Source organism: Heloderma suspectum, chromosome 3, assembly GCF_057233095.1.
Source record: "Heloderma suspectum isolate Gila_16-S chromosome 3, 16-S_ref, whole genome shotgun sequence".
Taxonomy (NCBI): Eukaryota; Metazoa; Chordata; class Lepidosauria; order Squamata; family Helodermatidae; genus Heloderma; species Heloderma suspectum.
In genome coordinates this window covers 1,265,699-1,286,910 of record NC_139460.1, presented here as the reverse complement: position 1 = coordinate 1,286,910, position 21,212 = coordinate 1,265,699, and the positions used below count along the sequence as shown (strand labels likewise).

At 47.8% G+C, this 21,212-nt stretch overlaps 2 protein-coding genes across 2 annotated transcripts in view; both read right to left on the bottom strand.

The window, feature by feature from the left end:
- Positions 1 to 4,438: 4,438 nt before the first annotated feature.
- LOC146349171 (uncharacterized) lies at positions 4,439 to 10,806 on the bottom strand. Its single transcript, XM_084842226.1, is given in 1 exon segment — positions 4,439 to 10,806. A coding segment is annotated over 1 exon segment (5,418 nt). The 5' UTR covers positions 10,238 to 10,806; the 3' UTR covers positions 4,439 to 4,819.
- The window catches only part of LOC146349164 (uncharacterized), a 225,069-nt gene continuing 208,295 nt past the window's right edge, over positions 4,439 to 21,212 (bottom strand). Inside the window, exons 2-4 of the mRNA XM_084842114.1 lie at positions 13,949 to 17,020; positions 10,800 to 13,900; positions 4,439 to 4,950 (exon numbers count right to left, since the gene is read on the bottom strand). Coding sequence (XP_084698240.1) covers positions 13,340 to 13,900; positions 13,949 to 14,257 — 870 coding nt within the window. The 5' untranslated portion in view covers positions 14,258 to 17,020 and the 3' untranslated portion in view covers positions 4,439 to 4,950; positions 10,800 to 13,339. The remainder of the gene's footprint in view (positions 4,951 to 10,799; positions 13,901 to 13,948; positions 17,021 to 21,212) is intronic.

Sequence of the window (21,212 nt, the reverse complement as noted above, 5' to 3'; positions counted from 1 at the left end):
CAAGTCCTTGAAAGGTTGTCCCAGAGAGGAAGGCCAGGATCTCTTCTCGATCATCCCAGAGTGCAGGACACGGAATAATGGACTCAAGTGACAGGAAGCCAGATTCCAGCTGAACATCAGGAAAAACTTCCTGAGTGTTAGAGCAATACAACAATGGAGCCAATGACCTAGGGAGGCGGTGGGCTCTCCCACACTGGAGGCGCTCAAGACGAGACTGGACAGCCATCTGTCAGGGATGCTCTGCCTTAGATTCCTGCATTGAGCAGGGGGTTGGACTCGATGGCCTAGTAGGCCCCTTCCAACCCTACTATTCTATGATTCTATTATTCTATTCTATGTAAACAATATAAAACAATAAATAATTTAACACCTAAAAACATATTAAACTATTAAACAAGCTAAAACCAGTTAAAACCTAAAACAATAAAACCGTTAAAAGGCTTTGGTAAAAAGCCACAATTTTACTTGGTGCCGAAATGAGACCAATGTCTGCACCAATTGGGCCTCCAGCGGGAGGGCATTCCACAACCGGGGTGCCACAGCAGAGAAAGCTCTCTCCCACGTCCCACCATAGTGTATGTTTCATATTGGTGGGGCGCAGAGGAGGGCCCCTCCAACAGATCTCAGTTCCCGGGCAGGCATATACAGGGAGAGGCGCTCCCTCAAATATCAAGGCCCCAAGCCGCTTAGGGCTTTAAATGTCATCAACAAGACCTTGAATTCCGACCGGAAGTGTATTGGCAGCCAGTGCAATTCCTTTAAAACCGGTGTTATATGGTTTTTATGGGGTGTTCCGGTCAGCAGTCTAGCTGCTGCATTTTGCACTAGCTGCAACTTCCGAGTCTTCTTCAAGGGCAGCCCCACGTAAAGTGCATTACAGTAGTCTAATTGGGAAATTACTAGCGTATGTACTACCGTGGCTACGTTATCCCTGTCCAGGAAAGGCCGTAGCTGGCAGATCAGCCAAAGCTGGCCCAAAGTAGTTCGGACCACAGAGTCCACCTGGAGCTCCAATGACAGGGATGGGTCTAGGAGTACTCCCAAGCTATGCACCTGCTCCTTCAGGGGGAGTGCAACCCCATCCAGCACAGCTCGCTTACCCAATTCCCAAACTCGGGAACCACCAATCCACAGAGCTTCCGTCTTGTCAGGATTTAGCTTCAGTTTATTGGCCCTCATGCAGACCTTTATAGCCTCCAGGCACTGGTCCAGCACTTTCACTGCCTCAGCTGTGTAGACTGCATGGTGAATTGCCTGCCTGGTACAACGGTTGATAGTGCTTGAAGTCAGACTGACTGGTCTGTAGTTCCCAGTTTCCTCCTTTTTGCCCTTTTTGAAGATAGGGACAACATTAGCCCTCCTCCAGTCATCTGGCACTTCCCCCGTCCTCCATGATTTCTCAGAGAGAATAGACAGCGGTTCTGAGAGTTCTTCTGCCAATTCCTTTATGACTCTGGGCCAAAGTAGGAATTGAGCACCTCTGCCTTTTCCTTGTCATCTGTTACCATTTTGCCATCCTTATTTAATAGCTGAACCACCATTTCTTTCCTCTGCCTTTTACTATGCACGTAGCTGAAGAAAGCCTTTTTGTTGCTTTTAGCATCCCTCACTAACCTCAGCTTGTGCTCAGCTTTAGCCTTCCTGACACCATCCCTGCAATTCTGTGCTACCCACCTGTACTCTTCCTTTGTTGCTTGGCCTTCTTTCCACTTCCTATATGTGCCCTTTTTTGTTTTCAGGCCATCCCTAAGCTTTTTGTGAAGCCACATTGGCTTCTTCTGTTGTCTTCCACCTTTTCTTCTTGTTGGAATGGTTTGTAATTGTGCCTTGCGTATTTCCTTTTTAAAAAGCTCCCACCTATCTTGGACTCCCTTTCTCATTACAGTCACTTGCCATGGGACCTTACTGATCATTGTTCTGAGTTTATTAAAATCAGCTTTCCTAAAGTCCAGGGTACGCGTTTGACTACACTCAGCTTTTGCTTCCCTTAGAACCAAGAACTGAAGTACAACATGGTCGCTTTCCCCCAGAGTTCCTGTAACTGCTACTTGATCCACTAAGTCATCTCTGTTGGTTAGGATCAAGTCAAGGATAGCCGATCCTCTAGTTCCTTCCTCTACTTTCTGTAGGAGGAAGTGATCCGCCACACAAGTCAGGCATTTCCTGGAGGGGCCATGTTTTGCAGAATTTGTCTCCCAACAAATATCGGGGAAATTGAAGTCCCCCATTACTACTACATCATGCTTCCTTAAAACATTGGCTATTTGCTTTTCAAAAGTTTCATCCTCGTCTTCTCCTTGATTGGGTGGCCAGTATTAGACTCCGACCACCAGGTTCTTTTTATTCTTTGCTCCATTTATTTTGATCCAGAAGCTCTCAATGGGGCTCCCAAGCTCCTCCTCCTGTATTTCTGTGCAGAGATATGTATTTTTCACATACAGTGCAACCCCGCCTCCCTTTCTGTTCCTCCTGTTCTTTTTGAACAAGTTATATCCTTCTATTGCTGTATTCCAGTCATGAGAGTCATCCCACCAAATCTCAGTTATACCTGTCAGGTCATAATTTCCCTCCTATATTAAGAGTTCAGGTTCGTTCTGTTTGTTTCCCATACTCTGGGCATTCGTATATAGACATCGAAGACCATATGCTTCATAGTCTGGCTTTCTTCCTACATGTGTCTGAAGACTATTATTGGGCGCTATCAGAGCTGTTCTCTCCATTGCAGTGCATGCGCCTACGTCCATCGTTACCCCCAGCATTACATCTCCCTTCCCCGTAGGATTCGGTTTAAAGCCCTCTTGATGAAGTTCTTCATGCTGTGGCCAAACACATTCTTCCCGTCCTTGGTGAGGTGCAACCCGTCCCTTGCCAACAGCCCATCTTCCAGGAAGTATAGCCCGTGGTCCCAAAACCCAAATCTCTCTCGTCGGCACCACCTTTGTAGCCAGTCATTCACCTGGAGTATTTTTCGTTCCCTTTCTATCCCTCTTCTGTAGCAGAAATCAGAGTCAGAGAGACCACGGAGTGAAGGAAAAAGAGATTCTTCTTTATTTAACGCGCGGGCTTGAGGCTGGAATCGTTTCCAAAGAGCCAGAAGCCCCGACTCACAGTAATACATGACTTTTATAGATATGACAGCAAGCAGTTTCCCCCTCCCCTTCTCTCACGGTTTCTAACTGCGAGGTCTATGAAAATGGGTAATAGGGCATGATTTGCAAAGAATGAGACCTTGATATGTATCCAAGCAATATGCAAGCCAAGCAGAGGACTGGAACATGATATGCCAGTGTCAGAGAGACCCAGTCCTGTTAAATATTTGGGGAATTTCCACATTGCTGTTTTTGCTATCTTATGCCAGCTCAGCAAGGACATTTCTGATTTTTGACATGGCTGCTACATTCCCCCCTTTAATGCATAATTTTATTACAATTATAGCATTAAATTCCACAAGAAATTGGCAATGCATAACACAGGATTACTATAGCACTTTTACTGTATATCTTGCTGAGCTATTAAAGCATAGCGGGCAGCTGTTTTAGTGGCCGAGGCAGTAAACTGATGTTTCAGGCAACGCATGAACCAGGGGATGCAGGAGCACAACAGCATTCCTACCACTATTACTGGCAATATCAGAATGAACAATGCTTTTAGCCATCTGAGGTCTGGAAGCCAAGAGGTCAACCAGTCGAGCCAATCATGTTTTCCTATTGTTATATCTGCTACTATATTACGAAGATTATTGATCTGCATATTTACAGCGTTGCTGTTATCAGTTAAATTAAAACAACAAAGCTTCTGGTGTGACTCACAGCCCAGATGATGGAGAAGGAAAAGATAATCTATACCAGCTCTGTTTTCTAAGACGGCACCTCTTAGGTCACGTAATTCTTTATTTAATAATGACAGAGCTCGTGAGGTGGCATTTATGCTAGGCCTGGCACTCCAACCAGAGATGCTGCAAATGCTAGTTTCTCTGAATCAGAGTACAGACTCACATGACTAGTACAGCTCTCAGTCAGCTGGAGCGCCCGGGGCTGTCGTTGGCGAATTTTCTCAGGCCATGGGGGAAGGACTGGTACCAGACGGCTAGGGCAACATGGGTGGTTATCAGACAAATTGGCAGGGATGAATGACCAGGTACGGGAACAACAGGTCCAAAACCATCCATGAGGCAGAAGTATATGTGCATAGTTAAAGGATATGTTTTGAATTTCATTACAGTGGAAGGGGGGTCCAGGGATAGCTTTACATTTTCCAGAAGATTTTTGACAATTAATCATACGAGCACAAGTGGCATTTATACCAGCTACAATGGGAGTGCGTAAAGTAAATTCAGTAGGAGGCAGAGTTTTTGTAACTGCGCCCCAGTTTGCATTTTGGGAATAAGTCAAATTTATATGATAATGGCTCAACATAGTATCATTTTGAATCCCATCGGGATGCCTACAAACAGGTATTAAACAGGAACTAATGAGTCTATTGGCTGGTATATCTTCTGGCAAACAAAAATGCTTTACTCCAGTGATATTAGCTAAGTGAAGCCAATAATTATCAGCAAACCTTAAGGGCATACTCCCCTCTCCCAATGCAGTCCCCCCTTTTGCGCACAATACTGAGGAGGTGCAACTTATCACTACTAACATCGCAACATACATGTTTAATCTTCTTTGGGATCTGACCGTACGCAGGGCAGCCATTTACCCGGCAAGCTGCAGTAGGGTCTAGTCCTGCTCTTCAATTCTCCAGCTGCAGGTCTGACCGTACGCAGGGGGAACAACTTCCTGGTATGTCCCCAGTAAGGTCTAGCCTGAGTCTTCTTTTACTGCTTTTTCTTTTTCAGTACAACTTTTAAAGGATTGTCAGGATTTCTGTTTGCAATCCACTCCCCCCCTTTTGCTCTCTTGACTCGCGTCCAATGTATCCAAGGTTTAACTCCAGCTACTTTTACAGCTGTAGGGGTGGAAAGTATAACAGTATTTGGTCCTTTCCATCTGGGAGTTAAAGGGTCATTTTTCCAATCTTTGACCCACACTTCATCTCCCGGCTGGAAAGGATGGATTTCAGTAATAGGAATTGGGGGTCTATTTTCCAAAATATACTGACGCTGGGCTTGAAGAACTTTGCCCAGTGCCTGAACCTCTTGGGTTAAACTAACATTGGCCAATTCTTGCAGGTCTCCCTTTAATCCTACTAAAATTTGGGGAGGCCTGCCATACATTAATTCAAAGGGAGACAGACCAGTAGTTTTGTGTGGAGTGCATCAAATTCTGAACAGAGCTAAGGGCAGCATCTCTATCCATTTTTGCTGAGTTTCCTGACACAGCTTGGCTAAGTGGGTCTTGAGGGTCCGATTCATCCTTTCCACTTGTCCAGAACTTTGCGGGCGGTACGCACAATGGAGCTTCCACTGAATGCCTAATAAATGGTTAACTCCTTGCAACACCTTGTCAACAAATGCAGGGCCGTTATCGGATCCAATAAATAGGGGTAATCCGTGTCTCGGAATTATGTCTTTCATTAAGGCTTTTATAACTTCACGTGCTTTCTCAGTTCGGGTAGGATAGGCTTCTACCCATCTTGTATAAGAGCACACAAAAACTAGTAGATAACGATAATGGCCTACCCTAGGCATTTCAGTAAAGTCAACAACTAGGGCCTCAAAAGGAAGAGTGCCAAGTTGCTGAATGCCGGGAGGGGGTCTCTTCCCTTGTCTGGGGTTATTTCTGGAGCATTCTACGCATCGCATAGATGCTAAATTGGCATAACTGTGTAGTTCATTGATGTAGACCTGCTTTTGTAGTAGTGCTGCCAGGGCACTTTTTCCCAGATGGGTAGCTTTATGTGCAGTCTGGACAATGCTCCAAGCTAGCCGTTGTGGCACATAGATTTGTCCATCTGGCAGTTCCCACCACTTCTGGGCTATTTTCTTAGCTTGCAGGGTCTCAACAGCCATTTGATCCTCTTCTGGAGTGTAGGTTGGACGCACATCTGTCAAGTTAACTTGGAACAACGGGGCTTCCGAGATGGTCATCTCAATTTTTTCTCTATCGGGCTCATCTCTGAGGGCAACTTGCTTGGCTACGTGATCTGCCCATCGATTGCCTTCTGCCACCTCACTTGTTCCCTTTTGATGCCCTCGGCAATGTATTACTGCCACACGTTTGGGGTGCCATACGACATCTAATAGAGCCGATATTTCTGTTATATTTTTGATACCTTGTCCGGTGGAGTTTATTAATCCTTTCTCACGGTACAATGCTCCATGGGCATGGAGGGTGGTGAAAGCATACTTAGAGTCTGTATAAATATTGACTGTGAGTCCAGCAGCCAACGTCAGGGCTCGAATTAGGGCAATTAATTCTGCCTTTGGGGCTGAAGTTCCCACAGACAGAGGATTGGCCTCGATAACCTTGTCTTTAGTTACTACTGCATAGCCGGCATATCTTTTCCCATCTCGGACAAAACTGCTTCCATCAGTAAAGTAGGTGACGTCTGGGTGAGGCCAGGGGCTATCACGCAAGTCTGGACGACTGGAATAAACTTCATCCATAGTTTTGATGCAATCGTGCTCAGGCTGACCTCCTGGTTCTATTGGCAGCAGCGTGGCCGGATTTAAGTTGGATGACACTTCTAACTTGATACGTGGATTTTCACAGAGCAGAGCTTGGTACTTGGTCATGCGCTCGTTGGTGAACCAATAATTTCCTTTATACTCCATTAGCGTGAGTACTGCATGTGGAACCCGGACGGTTAGTTCTTGTCCCATTGACAACTTATCTGCCTCTTTAACCAGGAGGGCGGTTGCGGCAATGGCTCTCAGGCAAGCTGGCCAGCCTTTGGCAACTACATCTAACTGCTTGGATAAATATGCAACAGGTCTCTGCCATGATCCAAGTTGCTGTGTCAGCACCCCTACAGCTACATTGTCTCGTTCATGGACATACAACAGGAAAGGCTTAGCCACATCAGGAAGTCCTAGAGCGGGCGCTTGGAGTAATGCTTTCTTAATATCTATAAAAGCTTGTTTTTGTAGCTCTCCCCACTGAAACGGATCTGCCTCTGAACCTTTGGTAGCTTCATACAGAGGCTTACTCATTACAGCAAAGTTGGGAATCCAGATTCTACAAAACCCTGCAGCCCCAAGGAACTCCCGCACCTGCTTCCTAGTAGTTGGCTCTGGCAGGGCACACACAGTCTCTTTCCGTTCAGGACCCAATTCTCGCTGATGTTGAGATACTATGAACCCTAGATATCGTACCTGGGTTTTACAAAGTTGTGCCTTTTTCCGAGATACTTTATATCCTCGTTCCCACAGGAGTTGCAGCAGTTCTTGGGTGCTTTGCCAGCATTCGAGTCTTGATGATGCTGCTAAGAGCAAATCATCAACGTACTGCAACAGAACTCTTTTCCCGGGTTCGGAATGAAAATTTTGGAGGTCTTGACTTAGGTCTGTCCCGAATAATGTGGGGGAGTTTTTGAAACCTTGGGGAAGACGGTCCCAGGTCAGTTGGGTCTTCCTCCCAGTCATGTGATCTTCCCATTGAAAAGCGAAAATAGCTTGGCTCTGAGGTGCCAGTCGGATACAAAAAAAAGCATCTTTTAAGTCTAAGGTAGTAAAGTGAGTTGCTTCAGATGGAATCAATCCCAACAAGACATAAGGGTTCGGGACCACCGGATGTATCGTCACAGTTGCTTGGTTGACCAGTCTGAGATCTTGTACTGGAGGGTAATCTTCTGTGCTGCCGGGTTTCTTGACTGGCAGAAGGGGGGTATTCCATGGGGACTGACATTCTCGAAGGATACCATATTGTAACAGACGGTTTAGGTGCTTCTGAATTCCTAGCACCACTCGGCGCGGCAGTGGATACTGACGTACGTGCACTGGTATTGCTCCTGGTTTTAATTCAACTACAACAGGGGGCACACATCTTGCCATTCCTGGTGGATTATCTTCAGCCCACACTCCAGGCACATGGAAAGCCTGCCATGGCTCTTCATCAAGTACTGGCATGGTCCAATGTAGCCTCCACTCTTCTTCCTGTGGATATGTGAGTGACAGGAGCTGACCTTCCTGGGGCCTGCGGAAGGCGACAGCCGTTGTTCCATCTTCTTCAAAGGATATTTGGGCCCTCAGCTTTGACAACAAATCACGTCCCAACAATGGCATAGGGCATTCAGGTAAATATAAAAACTGATGTTCTACTATGTGGCTTCCGAGCCGACAAGTCCATTGCTGCAGCAAATGCTTTTCTTCTACTGCACCAGTTGCCCCAATCACCCGCACTTTTTGATGGGTGAGGGGAGCAACGGGGTAGGTAACCACTGATGACGCTGCTCCAGTGTCAATCATAAAATCAATATTTTGCCCCCCCCCCACAGTGGCAGTGACCATGGGCTCCCCGGGGCCAAGATTAAAGGGGCCCGGTCTGTCCTATTCAAGACTTTCGGTTGCGGCCATTCCCGTAAAGGGATTCACTTCGTAATTCCCAGTTGATTCTCTTTGCATTTGCCAGTTATTTGGTTGCCAGCATGGCGGCTGTCCCCTCCCTCGTCCGTGGTGGCCCCCTCGATTTTCTGCCTGGTACATCGGATTGGTTCCATTTGGACACTCACGCCACCAATGCCCATCTTGTCCACATTGGGCGCACTGATTCCTTCTAAAAAATTCTCTTCTTCCTGCTCTCCCCTTTCCTCGTCCGCGTCCTCTTTGCTCTCTGCCCGGTCCTCCATCTTGCCGACCTACTAGTGCTGCAGCAAGCAGTTCCGCCTTTTTCACCATTCTCTTCTCCTTTTCTTTCTTTTCTTCTTGGTCCCTGTTTACATACACCTTCTGAGCGACTTCTAATAATTCCGTCAAATTCTTCCCAGCAAAACCATTTAACTTTTGTAGCTTTCTTCGAATATCTTTATAACTCTGAGTTACAAAGGCCATATTAATCACTTTCATATTTTCTTGGGCTTCTGGGTCGAGAGGGGTGTACTGGCGATATGCATCCAGGAGACGTTCTAAATATTCTCCAGGTGCTTCGGTTGCTCCTTGCAACACTTCAGAGACTTTTGTCATATTAATAGACTTTTTCATTCCTGCTCTCATAGCTTGCAACAGCAAGGTTTGGTACTGAGTGATGCGTTCTAACCCTGCCGGTAGGTTGGGATCCCAATGGGGATTTTCTAAGGGCACTCTCTCTCTCATCCATCCTTGGGGATTTACATAATTTTCTAGGGCTCTTTCTAGGGCGATTTGTTCCATTTGTTGATGGATTCGTCGCCTTTCCTCAGTGGTGAATAACGTCAAAAGCAACTGTTGGCAATCTTGCCAGTTAGGCATATGCGAGGCCATAATGCTGGAGCATAGTTCCACTAGCTCATTAGGCTTTGTGGTATATGAAGCATAATGGGTCTTCCAATTTAGTAAATCTGAAGTTGTAAAGGGTGCATAAGTGTAGGCTTGGATGGGGATATAATGCTCTGCCGCCTCGGGATCTGGGTTGTGCACCATCTGAGTTATCTGCCTCAGAGGAAGCAGAGGTTGGGCTTCACTCTCTGACTGCTGAGCCGTAGATGGGCTCAACCCCTCTTCTTCTTGTGAGCACATCTCTGTAAGGGCCGCTGCTGATTTTACTACTTCTTCTATCCAACTTCTCAATTCTGCAGCCTCTTTTATTAATGCTGACTGAGGTGTAAGAGGGGAATCTCCCGATCCTGCAGAGATGGAAGCCTCAGCAGGCAATATCTGAGAGTTGAGGACCGTAGCTGAAATCGGCGAATTACTGCCGGTGGGGCTTGAAACTGATGGCGTCAATTCCAAGTCGAGGCGCGGGGCAGTGCCTCCGGAAGGGGAGGATGGCAGGGGCTCAGGATTTCGACGAGGCGGTCTTACAGTAACATGGGCCCGGGGTGGAAGCGGGGCATAAGCGGGTGGAAACGCCGTTAGCTCTGCCAGATCTTCACACGGGGCTTCTAACACTGGCTGTAGTTCCTTGGCTAATTTTTCTTTTCTGAGCACCAAAACTTTTGCTTGGGATTCTAGGCATTTCTTTAGCCACGGAGGAGAAACACGGACTATGGAATCCCACGAGTCTATGTAGGGAAATTGATCAGGGTGCCCAGGGTTCCCAACTATGATGGCATATACACGACTGATTTTGCTGGGCTCCAAAGAGCCTCCAGTAGGCCATCCTACACCAAAAGATGGCCACTCTATTTCACATAAAGTTCGCAACCGTTGAGGATTCATGGGGGGGGGTCCCCATAATCTCCACTAAAACCTTTCTTAAAATTTGCTAACATACATCCCAAGGGGGTGCAAGGTTTGCTTCCCCCGCCACCCATAGCCTCCCTCCTAAATTGAAGACAGACACAATTAGGGAATGGGATTGGTCAGTGAGCAAGGGGTCTCACTGGCCGACACAAGAGGATTTTACACACCACGCACTTTGCTACTGGCCTGGGCACCCGGACGGCCAACGGTATGCGTCAGAAACCGCAGTAGCCACTCACACAATCATCATTCTCTCCACTGCTTCCATATGTCCCTGCCACCCACTTTTCCCACTTTTTTTAACCAGAGCGGAAAACGGCTTCCCCAGCTTCCTCAGCTTCCTACTGAGTACTGGCGTGCTGGGTACTGGCGCCCACTCGGGGGTGTGATCAGGCCCCCCTTCTACCCGCAAGGAGTAGGTTCTTTTGTATACGTATACCACCAACACTGACCTTCTTCATAAGGCGGGGCCCTCTTTTTTTCTGCCCAGTGGCCTTTCTCCCTAAAGGCGGGGCCCTCTTTTTTCCCATATACTTGCCTTTCTCCTGAAGGCTTCCAATGTGGATTTCACAGGCAGGGCTCAAGTTCCTTCCACCGCTTCCCAAGGTCCTCTTGCCGCTCACTACCGTTCGGGTGGTCCCAGCTCAGGCTGTCTCCCGTTCATCCAACAAAAAGGTCGGTGGCGCCAAGAAAGGGAGGCATGCGCAGAGCCCGTCTCTCCGGTGCGGCGATCAAGAGCAGGCAACTGCCACCTGTCTGGCTCAGAGCCTGCCACATCCGAGTCATGGCACCATTTATGTAGCAGAAATCAGAGTCAGAGAGACCACGGAGTGAAGGAAAAAGAGATTCTTCTTTATTTAACGCGCGGGCTTGAGGCTGGAATCATTTCCAAAGAGCCAGAAGCCCCGAATCACAGTAATACATGACTTTTATAGATATGACAGCAAGCAGTTTCCCCCTCCCCTTCTCTCACGGTTTCTAACTGCGAGGTCTATGAAAATGGGTAATAGGGCATGATTTGCAAAAAATGAGACCTTGATACGTATCCAAGCAATATGCAAGCCAAGCAGAGGACTGGAACATTATATGCCAGTGTCAGAGAGACCCAGTCCTGTTAAATATTTGGGGAATTTCCACATTGCTGTTTTTGCTATCTTATGCCAGCTCAGCAAGGACATTTCTGATTTTTGACATGGCTGCTACACTTCTAACTATTGGAAGGATGGATGAGAAAACTATCTGGGCCCCAAAGTTCTGGAGTTTCCTTCCCAAAGCTTCAAAGTCTGACGTGATCTCTTCGTAGCTCCGCTTGGCAGTATCATTTGTTTCCACATGGATGAGAAGAAAGGGATACCTGCCAGTGGGCTTTATGAGTGCAGGCAACCTTTCAGTCATGTCTCTAATCCACCCTCCTGTGAGACAACATACCTGGCGAGTCCACTGGTCTTCGTGACATACTTGGGTCTTGATCCCACACAACAAGGAGTCTCTCACTACTACCACTCTTCTCTTCTTGTTGTTGTAGGCCTGGGCTTCATCGCCTCTGTTTGACTGACCTTCAGCCTCTTGCTCATTCTCATGCAGGTTCCCCTGTGATTCTTCCTCTGCAGGCTGTCCTCCAGTCTCATCCGCAAGTACCTGGAATCAATTCCACAGCTCCACTGCTTCCACTGGTGCAGAGCGGCGTCTAGTTCTTCTTCTCCTAACTGTCACCCTTTTCCAAGGAGTATCCTCTACTCCATATTTCTTCACCTCAGCATTTCCCACTGCCTCATCTTGCTGTTGCTCTTCAAGCTTCTGGTTTGCCCTTTGCTGCTGTAGTTCCCCCATTCTGTCCAGGAACGCTTTGTGTTCTCTTATTCCCTGGAGGGTCGACAGTCGCTGCTCCAGTCCACTTACTTTTTCCTCCAGCAGCGTGATCAACTTGCACTTGTTGCAGCTGCAGGCCATGTTGTTCTCAGGCAAGAAAACAAACATGGCACACACCTTGCAGGTCACCACCACTGGAGAGTCTTGTCCTTCCATAGCCTCTTTTCCTATTTTGTGTCTAGCTTTGTGATTGTTCTAGACTAGCCTGTGCCTGCTCCTCTACTCAGTAGATGTTAAAAGCAGAGTCCCCCTGGTGTGGAAGTGTGTGTTACAAGACAAATAAATGAAAAAAATGTTTGTTAAAAAAGAAAAAAAATGTTAGGGTCCTCCCTCTTGACCTCCCCTGCCGAACTCCCCTGGCCAACTCCTGTTTGCTCCCCCTGTCCGCTCGCTCTGGTCGGTCGCTCTCTGGGAGCTTGCTTGCTTCTGTAGTCCCTGGTCCAGCTGGAGCAGCTTCCTCTGCTCTGCTCTGCTCAGCTGGGAGGCAGGAAACAGACATTTTTTGCTTACCAAGGCAAAAGGCAGGGATACAAATGGCGTCCGCTACACCGGACACCATTTGCATGGCAACGGCCAGAAGTCCGGCTGCAGATGGGCCCGGCCAGCAGCTCCACGGACTTGCCATGGAGTGGAGCCAGCTGGGGAGGATTCCGGGGGGAGGGACGGATCACCTCCCCCCCCTGCGGACCCCCCCAGTGGACAGGTGAGTCTGTTTCGTACACCCCTACGTTTCAGTGCCGGACCCTGGCCTGAAACCTGACTGAAATGGGTCCAGGTAATCAGTGTCCTCCAAGAACGTCCGAAGCTGCCCAGCCACCACACGCTCAAGCACCTTGCCCCAAAAGGGGATATTGGCAACGGGGCGATAGTCCCCACACACCTCCGGGCCCAGGGAGGGCCTCTTCAGGAGAGGGCACACTACCGCCTCTTTCACGGCAGCAGGAACCACCCCCTGGCAGAGCAAAGCACTTACCATCCCCTGGACCCACCCAGCCAATCCACCCCTCCTAGATCATATCAGCCGAGATGGGCAAGGGTCAGGCTTACGTGTGGTGGGCCGGACTGATTCAAGCGTCTTGTCCACATCGTCAGGCTGCAACAACTGAAACTGATCCCAGGAAACACAACCAGGCAGAGCACTGGACACCTCCCCTGGCTCTGCGATAACTGTGGCGTCAAGTTCTGAGCGAATACGAGTGACTTTCTCCTCTAAGTGCCTAGCAAACGTATCACAGCAGATGACCGAAGATTCCAGTCCCAGTTTCTCTGAGTCTGAGCAAGATCCCAACAGGCCCTTCGCCACTCGGAACAATTCTGCTGGGCGACATTTCGAGGATGAAATAATAGATGTATAGTAAGTTTTTTTGCCATCCTCACTGCCGCATAATAGGCACAACGAAGAGTCTTTGCTAATCGCCGGTCGTGCTCGCTCCGAGACCTGCGCCACCTGCACTCTAGCCATCGTCCAGCCCGCTTCATTGCCCGTAGATCTTCTGCAAACCAAGGTGAATTGCGGGCTCCAGAGCACCGGAGTGGGTGCTTGGGAGCGACTGTATCGATGACCCTTCCCATCTCACCAGTCCATAGTGAGACCAGAGCCTCGACCGAATCGCCAGCCCCATCAGCCAGAAAATCCCCCAGAGCATTCAGGAATCCGTTGGATTCCAAAAGTCTCCAGGGGCGGACCATCTTAATCAGTCCCCCGCCCCTGCGGGGACGATCTGCTACCACCAAACCAAACTTCACAAGGAAATGATCTGGCCATGACAACGGGGTTGTTGACCCCCCCCCCTGCAAACCAGATCATCCCTCCCCCTTCCCAACAGCAAAAACCAGGTCCAGGGTATGTCCTGCCACATGTGTCAGTCCAGTGATGTACTGAGACAGCCCCATGGTTGCCATGAAGTCCTGAGCAGCCCCTGTCAGGATAGCCTCGGCGTGGATGTTGAAGTCCCCCAGAACCGTGGTCCGAGGGCTCTCCAGCACCCCCTCCGAGACCACCTCAGGCAGGGAAACTGCTGGGCAGCGGGGTGGGCGGGACACAAGCAGCATCCCTGTTCTGTCTCTTTGGCCCAACACAAGGTACAGACCCTCAAAACTGGTGCTCGGATGGATGGGTTTCCTCATGAGGGAGATGGAATCCTTATGGATGATAGCAACTCCTCCCCCGCTGCCCGACCCTCCAATCTAGGTTGATGCTGCACTGAGTACCCAGGTGGACAAAGCTGAGATGGATCCACCCCACCCAGCTCATCCACCCAGGTCTCAGCAATGCACACCAGGTCAGCCCCTTCATCCACAATCAAATCATGGATAATAATTGTTTTGTTATGAGCTGACCTGGCATTCAAAAGCAGCACCAACAGATCAGAGGGTGGGCTGATAGGGCAACCTAGATTTTGAGGTATAGGGAAGGACCGAAAGATGGGACAGATTTCAAATATCTGTCCTGCCTTTCCCTTCCCTGACATGTCCAGCCCCCAACGCCATACCTCCCTGTGCCCGAGATGACTCCAATAGGGGCACCCCGTTCCTCCCCCTCCCCTGGGATTCACTTGAGGACATGTACAGCTCTAAAATAATATAAAACTAATAACAAAAGGCCAGTACAGCCAGGCAAACAAACCAGGCCAGTAAAAAACTGTAGCGGCAACCTGAAATGAGAATAGAACGCTATTTGCATTGCCCTTATTTTCGCCGTAGTCTACATAAATCTTTACGTAGACTACCCGTGCCCAAATAAGGAATACAAATGGCGGCGCCCATGGGCATGCCCGTGCGTACATGCTTTTTTTTTTTTTCCAAAGTTAGCTGTGATAGGCTATGTAAAGATTTACGTAGCCTATCACTTTCCCCACCAATTTTGGGGGGCCGGAGATTCGTGGAGAAATTCTCCGACATCCCTAGATGAAGATAGCAAATAAGGTTGGAGCAATGACGCATCCCTGTTTAACGCCTGATCCTACTTTGAATGGATCACTTTGAGAGCCGTTGTTATCCAAGATTGTTGAAGTCATGGAGGAGCCGCAAGATGTTCACAAATTCATTAGGACATCCAGTTTTCAGAAGGATGATCCAGAGAGCAGTTCGGTTTACAGTGTCGAAGGCCTTAGTCAGATCAATAAACGCCATGTACAAAGGTTGGTTTTGCTCCCTGCATTTTTCTTGGAGCTGTCATGCAGTGAAGATCATATCCACTGTCCCCCTGGAGGGGCGGAAGCCATTTTGGGATTCAGAGAGGATATCTTCTGAGATAGATAGATAGAAGGCGGTCTGCAAGAATCCTTGCCACGATTTTGCCTGCCGTAGCTAGAAGGGAGATGCCTCGATAGTTTCCACAATCTGTTCTATTGCCCTTTTTGAAGAGAGTGATAATTATGGCATCCCTGAAGTCTGCTGGGATCTCCTCCCTCATCCAGATTTTTTTGATGAACTTATGAAGTTGTTGTGTAGCTTCAGGCCCACCTTCTTTAAAAACTTCAGCAGGGATCCCATCGGGTCCACTAGCTTTGTTATTTTTCATTTGGTTGATGGCTTTACTGACTTCCTCCAAACTAGGGGATACTGCAAGCTCATCTCTGGTTTGTTTTTGTGGAATTTGTGAGAAAACCTCGTCAGCCACAATAGAGTTACAGTTAAAGAGGTTGTGATAATGCTCTTTCCAATTGCAATGCAGTGCAATAGACTCTTTGTCCCTTAGAAGTTTGGCACCATCTATTCAGCGTAAGGAGTTCGTAGAGCGGAGGACAGGAAGGCCTGGTGTGCTATAGTCCACGGGGACACGACTTAATGACTGAACAACAACAACAACAGATGGCCTTTGTGGCATTAAAAAAGCCCCGTGCATCATGGACATCTGCAAGATGCAGGATTTCTTGAGTGTTCTTTATCCACCAGGTGTTCTTAAGTTCTCTAGTTCTTCTTTGGACCTCAGCCTTTGCACTGGCGTGGATTTTTTTCTTAGCAGCACAGTTGTTGTCTTTTTGCCATATTTGGAAGGCTTTCCTTTTCTTATCAATAATATGTTCAATCTCCCTATCATACTCATCAAACCAATCCTGATGTTTCTTAGCTTGGTATCCAATAGTTTGTTCACAGGCTGCGATAATGGAGGTCTGCAGTTTATTCCAGTGTTTCTTGACATTTTCAGGGGTTTCCATAGATAGATGTTCCTTGAGAGTTGTTTGAAAGCAGGCTCGCTTAATAGGATCTTGAAGGGCTTGGGTGTTGATTTTATGTCTTAGTTTTCTTCCTTGGAGCCTACGTTGAGGGACAATCTTAATGGCCATCGTAGAATGAATTAATTGGTGGTCTGTCCAGCAGTCGTCAGCTGTAGTCATGGCTCTAGTGAGGAGTACATCACAATGATCTCTGGCATGGACAATTACATAGTCTAAGGGATGCCAGTGCTTCGACCGAGGATGCTTCCATGATGTTTTAAATTTATTTTTCTGGTGAAAGAGTGTGTTGGTAATAACAAGATTATGCTCTGCAAATTTAGTCAGAAGTAAAATTCCATTCTGGTTACTATTGCTGACTCCTTCTTCCCCAATAATCCCCGGCCACAAATTAAAATCACACCCAACTCTTGCATTGAAATCACCCAGGAGAATAATTTTATCCTCCTTAGGTATCTCTGATAAGATGGTGTCCTGCTGGGAGTAAAATGTTTCTTTGATGTCTTCATCAGCATCTAATGTTGGTGCATAGGCACTTAGAATAGTTGCCTGCTGGTTTGGGGCGAGTTTTATTTGGAGGGTTGAGAGTCGTTTGTTAATGCCAGTAGGAACTTCTGACAAGAGCTTCATAAGATCATTTTTAATAGCAAAGTCTACTCCATGTATTCGTCGTTCTTGTTCAGGCAGTAGTTTCCAGAAGAAGGCATAACCTCTTTTTCTTCCTTCAGTTGTCCCTCTCTGGTCTTCGGGTTTCTTGGAGTGCTGCTATATCAATGTTAAAATGTCTCAGCTCCCTTGCAATGATGGCAGTCCTGCGTTCAGGGTGTTCACTATCTGTATTGTCCGGCAGTGTCCGTATATTCCATGTTCCAAAGTTCATTTATCTTTTGCGACCGCTAAGTGGTGACCCCACTGGACGCGGTAATCCAGTCAGGGAGGAGTGAGGCAGACTATGGTTAGGGCACCTTTTCTAGCCCCCTCCTCGTATGGGGTGAGCAGAGTGGAACCTAAGTAGGACTTCCCAGACAAAAATGATCCAAGAAAGTCCACAACAGCAGAACAGGTGGAAGATAACAAGATGTATGTTACAACGGCTGTAAAGGCGGATGAAGGCTGCAACAGATAAAGGACTACCAATCGTCATGTTATTCATGCCATTAGATTAGAGCCTTTTTCTGTGAAGACTATGTGTTGATCATTGTGCACTGATCTCCACACATAAAACAAATTCATGCACAGGCATCTTCCAATACCAAGTTCACAACCATATTGATAAACTGAAAGCGAATAAATCACCAGGGCCAGGTGGTATCCATCCTAGAGTTCTCAAGAACTCAAATATGAAATTGCTAATCTTCTAACCAAAATATGGAACATGTCCCTAAGATCAGCCTCTATACCAGAGGACTGGAAGATGGCCAATGTATCACGAATTTTCAAAAACGGATCTGGGTGGGATCCAGAAAATTACAGGCCGGTTAGCTTAACATCTTTTCAGGGTAAATTGGTTGAAGGCATTATTAAAGATAAAATTAGTAGGACAATTGGTTGAAGGCATTATTAAAGATAAAAATTGGTTGAAGGCATTATTAAAGATAAAACACAGAAGGACAAGCCCTGCTGAAAAAGAGTCAACACGGCTTCCACAAAGGTAATTCCTGTCTCAGGATGGACGAAAGTCCCATACCTGGTCCCGCAGCTGTTTTCGGCGGGGGGGGAGGCGCTCCGTTTCTCCCCCCGAAATTCTTGGCGGGTGGGGAGGCGCCCCACCCCTCCCGGCCAAAATTCAGGCCGGGGGGTAGGCGCCCCATCCCTCCCCGCTGAAATTCTGGCCGGGGGGGAGCGCCCCGTCTCCCCGGCTGCGAAAGAAAAAAGTTATGAAAAAAAAAAGTGATAGGCTACGTAACGATTTATGTAGCCTATCACGGCTGACTTTGGGGGGGGGAAAGCGCGTACGCAAATGGCGGCGCCCATGGGTGCCGCCATTTGCGTTCCTTATTTGAGCACAAGTAGTCTATGTAAAGATTTACGTAGACTACGGTGAAAATAAGGGCAATGCAAATAGCGTTGCCCTTATTTTCGCCGTAGTCTATCTAAACCTTTACGTAGACTACCCGTGCCCAAATAAGGAACGCAAATGGCGGCGCCCATGGGCGCCGCCATTTGCGTATGCGCTTTCCCCCCCCCAAAGTCAGTCGTGATAGGCTACGTAAAGATTTACGTAGCCTATCACAGCTGACTTTGAAAATCTAGCCGTGATAGGCTACGTAAATTGTTACGTAGCCTATCACGTTTTTGTTTTTTTTTACTTTACTTGGAAATGGCGGCAGCAGCGGCGGCGGCAGTGGCCCGTTGGAAGACCGACTGCCGCTGCCACTGCAACGCCACCGAACCACCGCTGGGACCCGCCGCCGAGAGGGACATTCGACAGAGGTAAGTCCCATCCCGGGGGGGGGGCGGGGGGGCGGCGAATTTCCCCACCAATTTCGGGGGGTCGAATGCGTTGGCATTCAGCCTCCCCGAGATTCGTGGAGAAATTCTCTGACATCCCTATTCCTGTCCCACTAAGCTTTTAGAGTTCTTTGAGAGTTTCAATAAACATGTAGACGGGGTGATCCGGTAGACCTTGTTTACTTGGATTTCCAAAAGGCTTTTGACAAAGTCCCTCACCAGAGACTCCTGAGAAAACTTAGCAGCCATGGAATAAGAGGACAGGATCTTATGGATCAGTAACTGGTTAAAGAACAGAGAGCAGAGAGTAGGACTAAATGTTACATTCTCCCGATGGAGGGAAGTAAATGGTGGGCTCCCACAGGGATCTGTATTAGGACCACTGCTTTTCAGCCTGTTCATAAATGATCTGGAATTAGGAGTGAGCAGCGAAGTGGCCAAGTTTGTGGATGACACCAAATTATTTAAGAGTGGTTAAAACAAAAAGGGATTGTGAAGAGCTCCAAAAGGATGTCTCCAAACTGGGAGAATGGGCATCTAAATGGCAAATGCAGTTCAGTGTAAGCAACTTTAAAGTGATGCACGTTGGGGTAAAAAATCCCAACTTCAAGTATAACCTGCTGGGATCTGAGCTAGCAGTGACTGAACAGGAAAGAGATCTTGGGGTTGTGGTAGACAACTCAGTGAAAATGTCAACCCAGTGCGTGGCCGCTATAAAAAAGACAAACTTCATGTTAAGCATAATTAGAAAAGGAATTGAGAATAAAACTGCCAATATCATACTGCCCCTATACAACTCTATGGTGTGGCCACACTTGGAATACTGTGTCCAGTTCTGGTCACCACACCTAAAAAAAGGTATTGTAGAGCTGGAAAAAGTGCAGAAAAGGGCAAATAAAATGATCAATGGCTGTTTTGTATTTGAGAGGCTCTGCTCTTTCTTTCCATCCCTTTTTAGGTAAAAAGGTGGATGTTTTGTCATTTCCACACCATCAGTTTGTCAGTTCCCTAGCCCGAGACTCTTGTGATGGTTCAATGGTTGGATGGCACATGCCTAGCCATCACTTCAAAATGGTGGCCGGAGCGATGTTGGTCCTTCCCCAGGACACCCCACCCCCCATCCCTTGGGTACTGAGTCCAAAAGCAACCATTGCAAAGAGACAAAGCTGCAAAAATGTGCAAAGGTATGATTAAATAGATGAACACACCCCTCTGTGCCTCTGTAACTGAGCAGCTGCGAAGGGATGGGGGAAGTAAAGGGGCATCACAGAGTGACGCAGGCACTACGCATGCCTACAACGCGCCCATTGCAAAATGCAAAATCAGTTTGGGGAAGGGACAGGAGGCTCACAAGCACAGGGAAACCCATAGCAAATGAAAAACATAACAGCAAAATGACTCCTTGGAACTCTGCATTTTCCAGGCGAAGACCACGGATGGCTGTGAAGTCGCGACTGTGTCATCTATCATGAGAGACCTCGCCCTGAAGTAAAGGCTGGGTGTAGATGGGTCCATGGTAGACATAGTTTACTTGGACTTCCAAAAGGCTTTTCACAAAGTCCCTCACCAGAGACTCCTGAGCAAACTTAGCAGCCAAGGAATAAGAGGACAGGTCCTCCTATGGATCAGTAACTTGTTAAAGAAGAAAAGAAGAGAGTAGGAATAAACGGTAAATTCTCCCAAAGGAGGAAAGTAAATAGTGGGGTCCCACAGGGATCTATATTGGGACCAAGGCTATTCAATGTGTTCATAAATGCTCTGGAATTAGGAGTGAGCAGCGAAGTGGCCAAGTTTGCAGATGACACCAAATTATTTAGGGTGGTTAAACCAAAAAGGGATTGTGAGAAGCTCCAAAAGGATCCCTCCAAACTGAGAGAATGGGCATCCAAGTGGCAAGTGCAGTTCAATGTAAGCAAGTGTAAAGTGATGCATGTTGGGGCAAAAAACCCAACTTCAAGTATAGCCTGATGGGATCTGAGCTAATGGTGACCAACCAAGAAAGAGATCTTGGGGTTGTGGTAGGGATGTACGAAAGTCACGTACCTTTTCGCAGATTGATTCGCGGTGGGGGGGAGGCGCTCCATCCCTCCCCCTGGAATTCTCAACAGGGGGGGAGGCGATCCAGTCCTCCCCCCCGGAATTCTGCCTGGCCGGCTCCGCTCGACAGCAGCTCTGCGGAGCAGCCGGCCAGGGCCGTCTGCAGCCAGAGTTCCGGCCACGGACTGGCTGGTGCGGATGCAAATGGCGGCCGCTGTAGCGGCCGCCATTTGTGTCCAGACAGGCTGCCGTGATAGGCTACATAAGTATTTACGTAGCCTATCACGGCAGGCAAAAAAAAAACAGCATACGCAAATGGCGGCGGCTACGGCGGCTGCCATTTGTGTTCCCTATTTTTCACCATTTTAGCCTACATAAATATTTACGGAGGCTATTACGGTGAAAAAAAAGGGGAA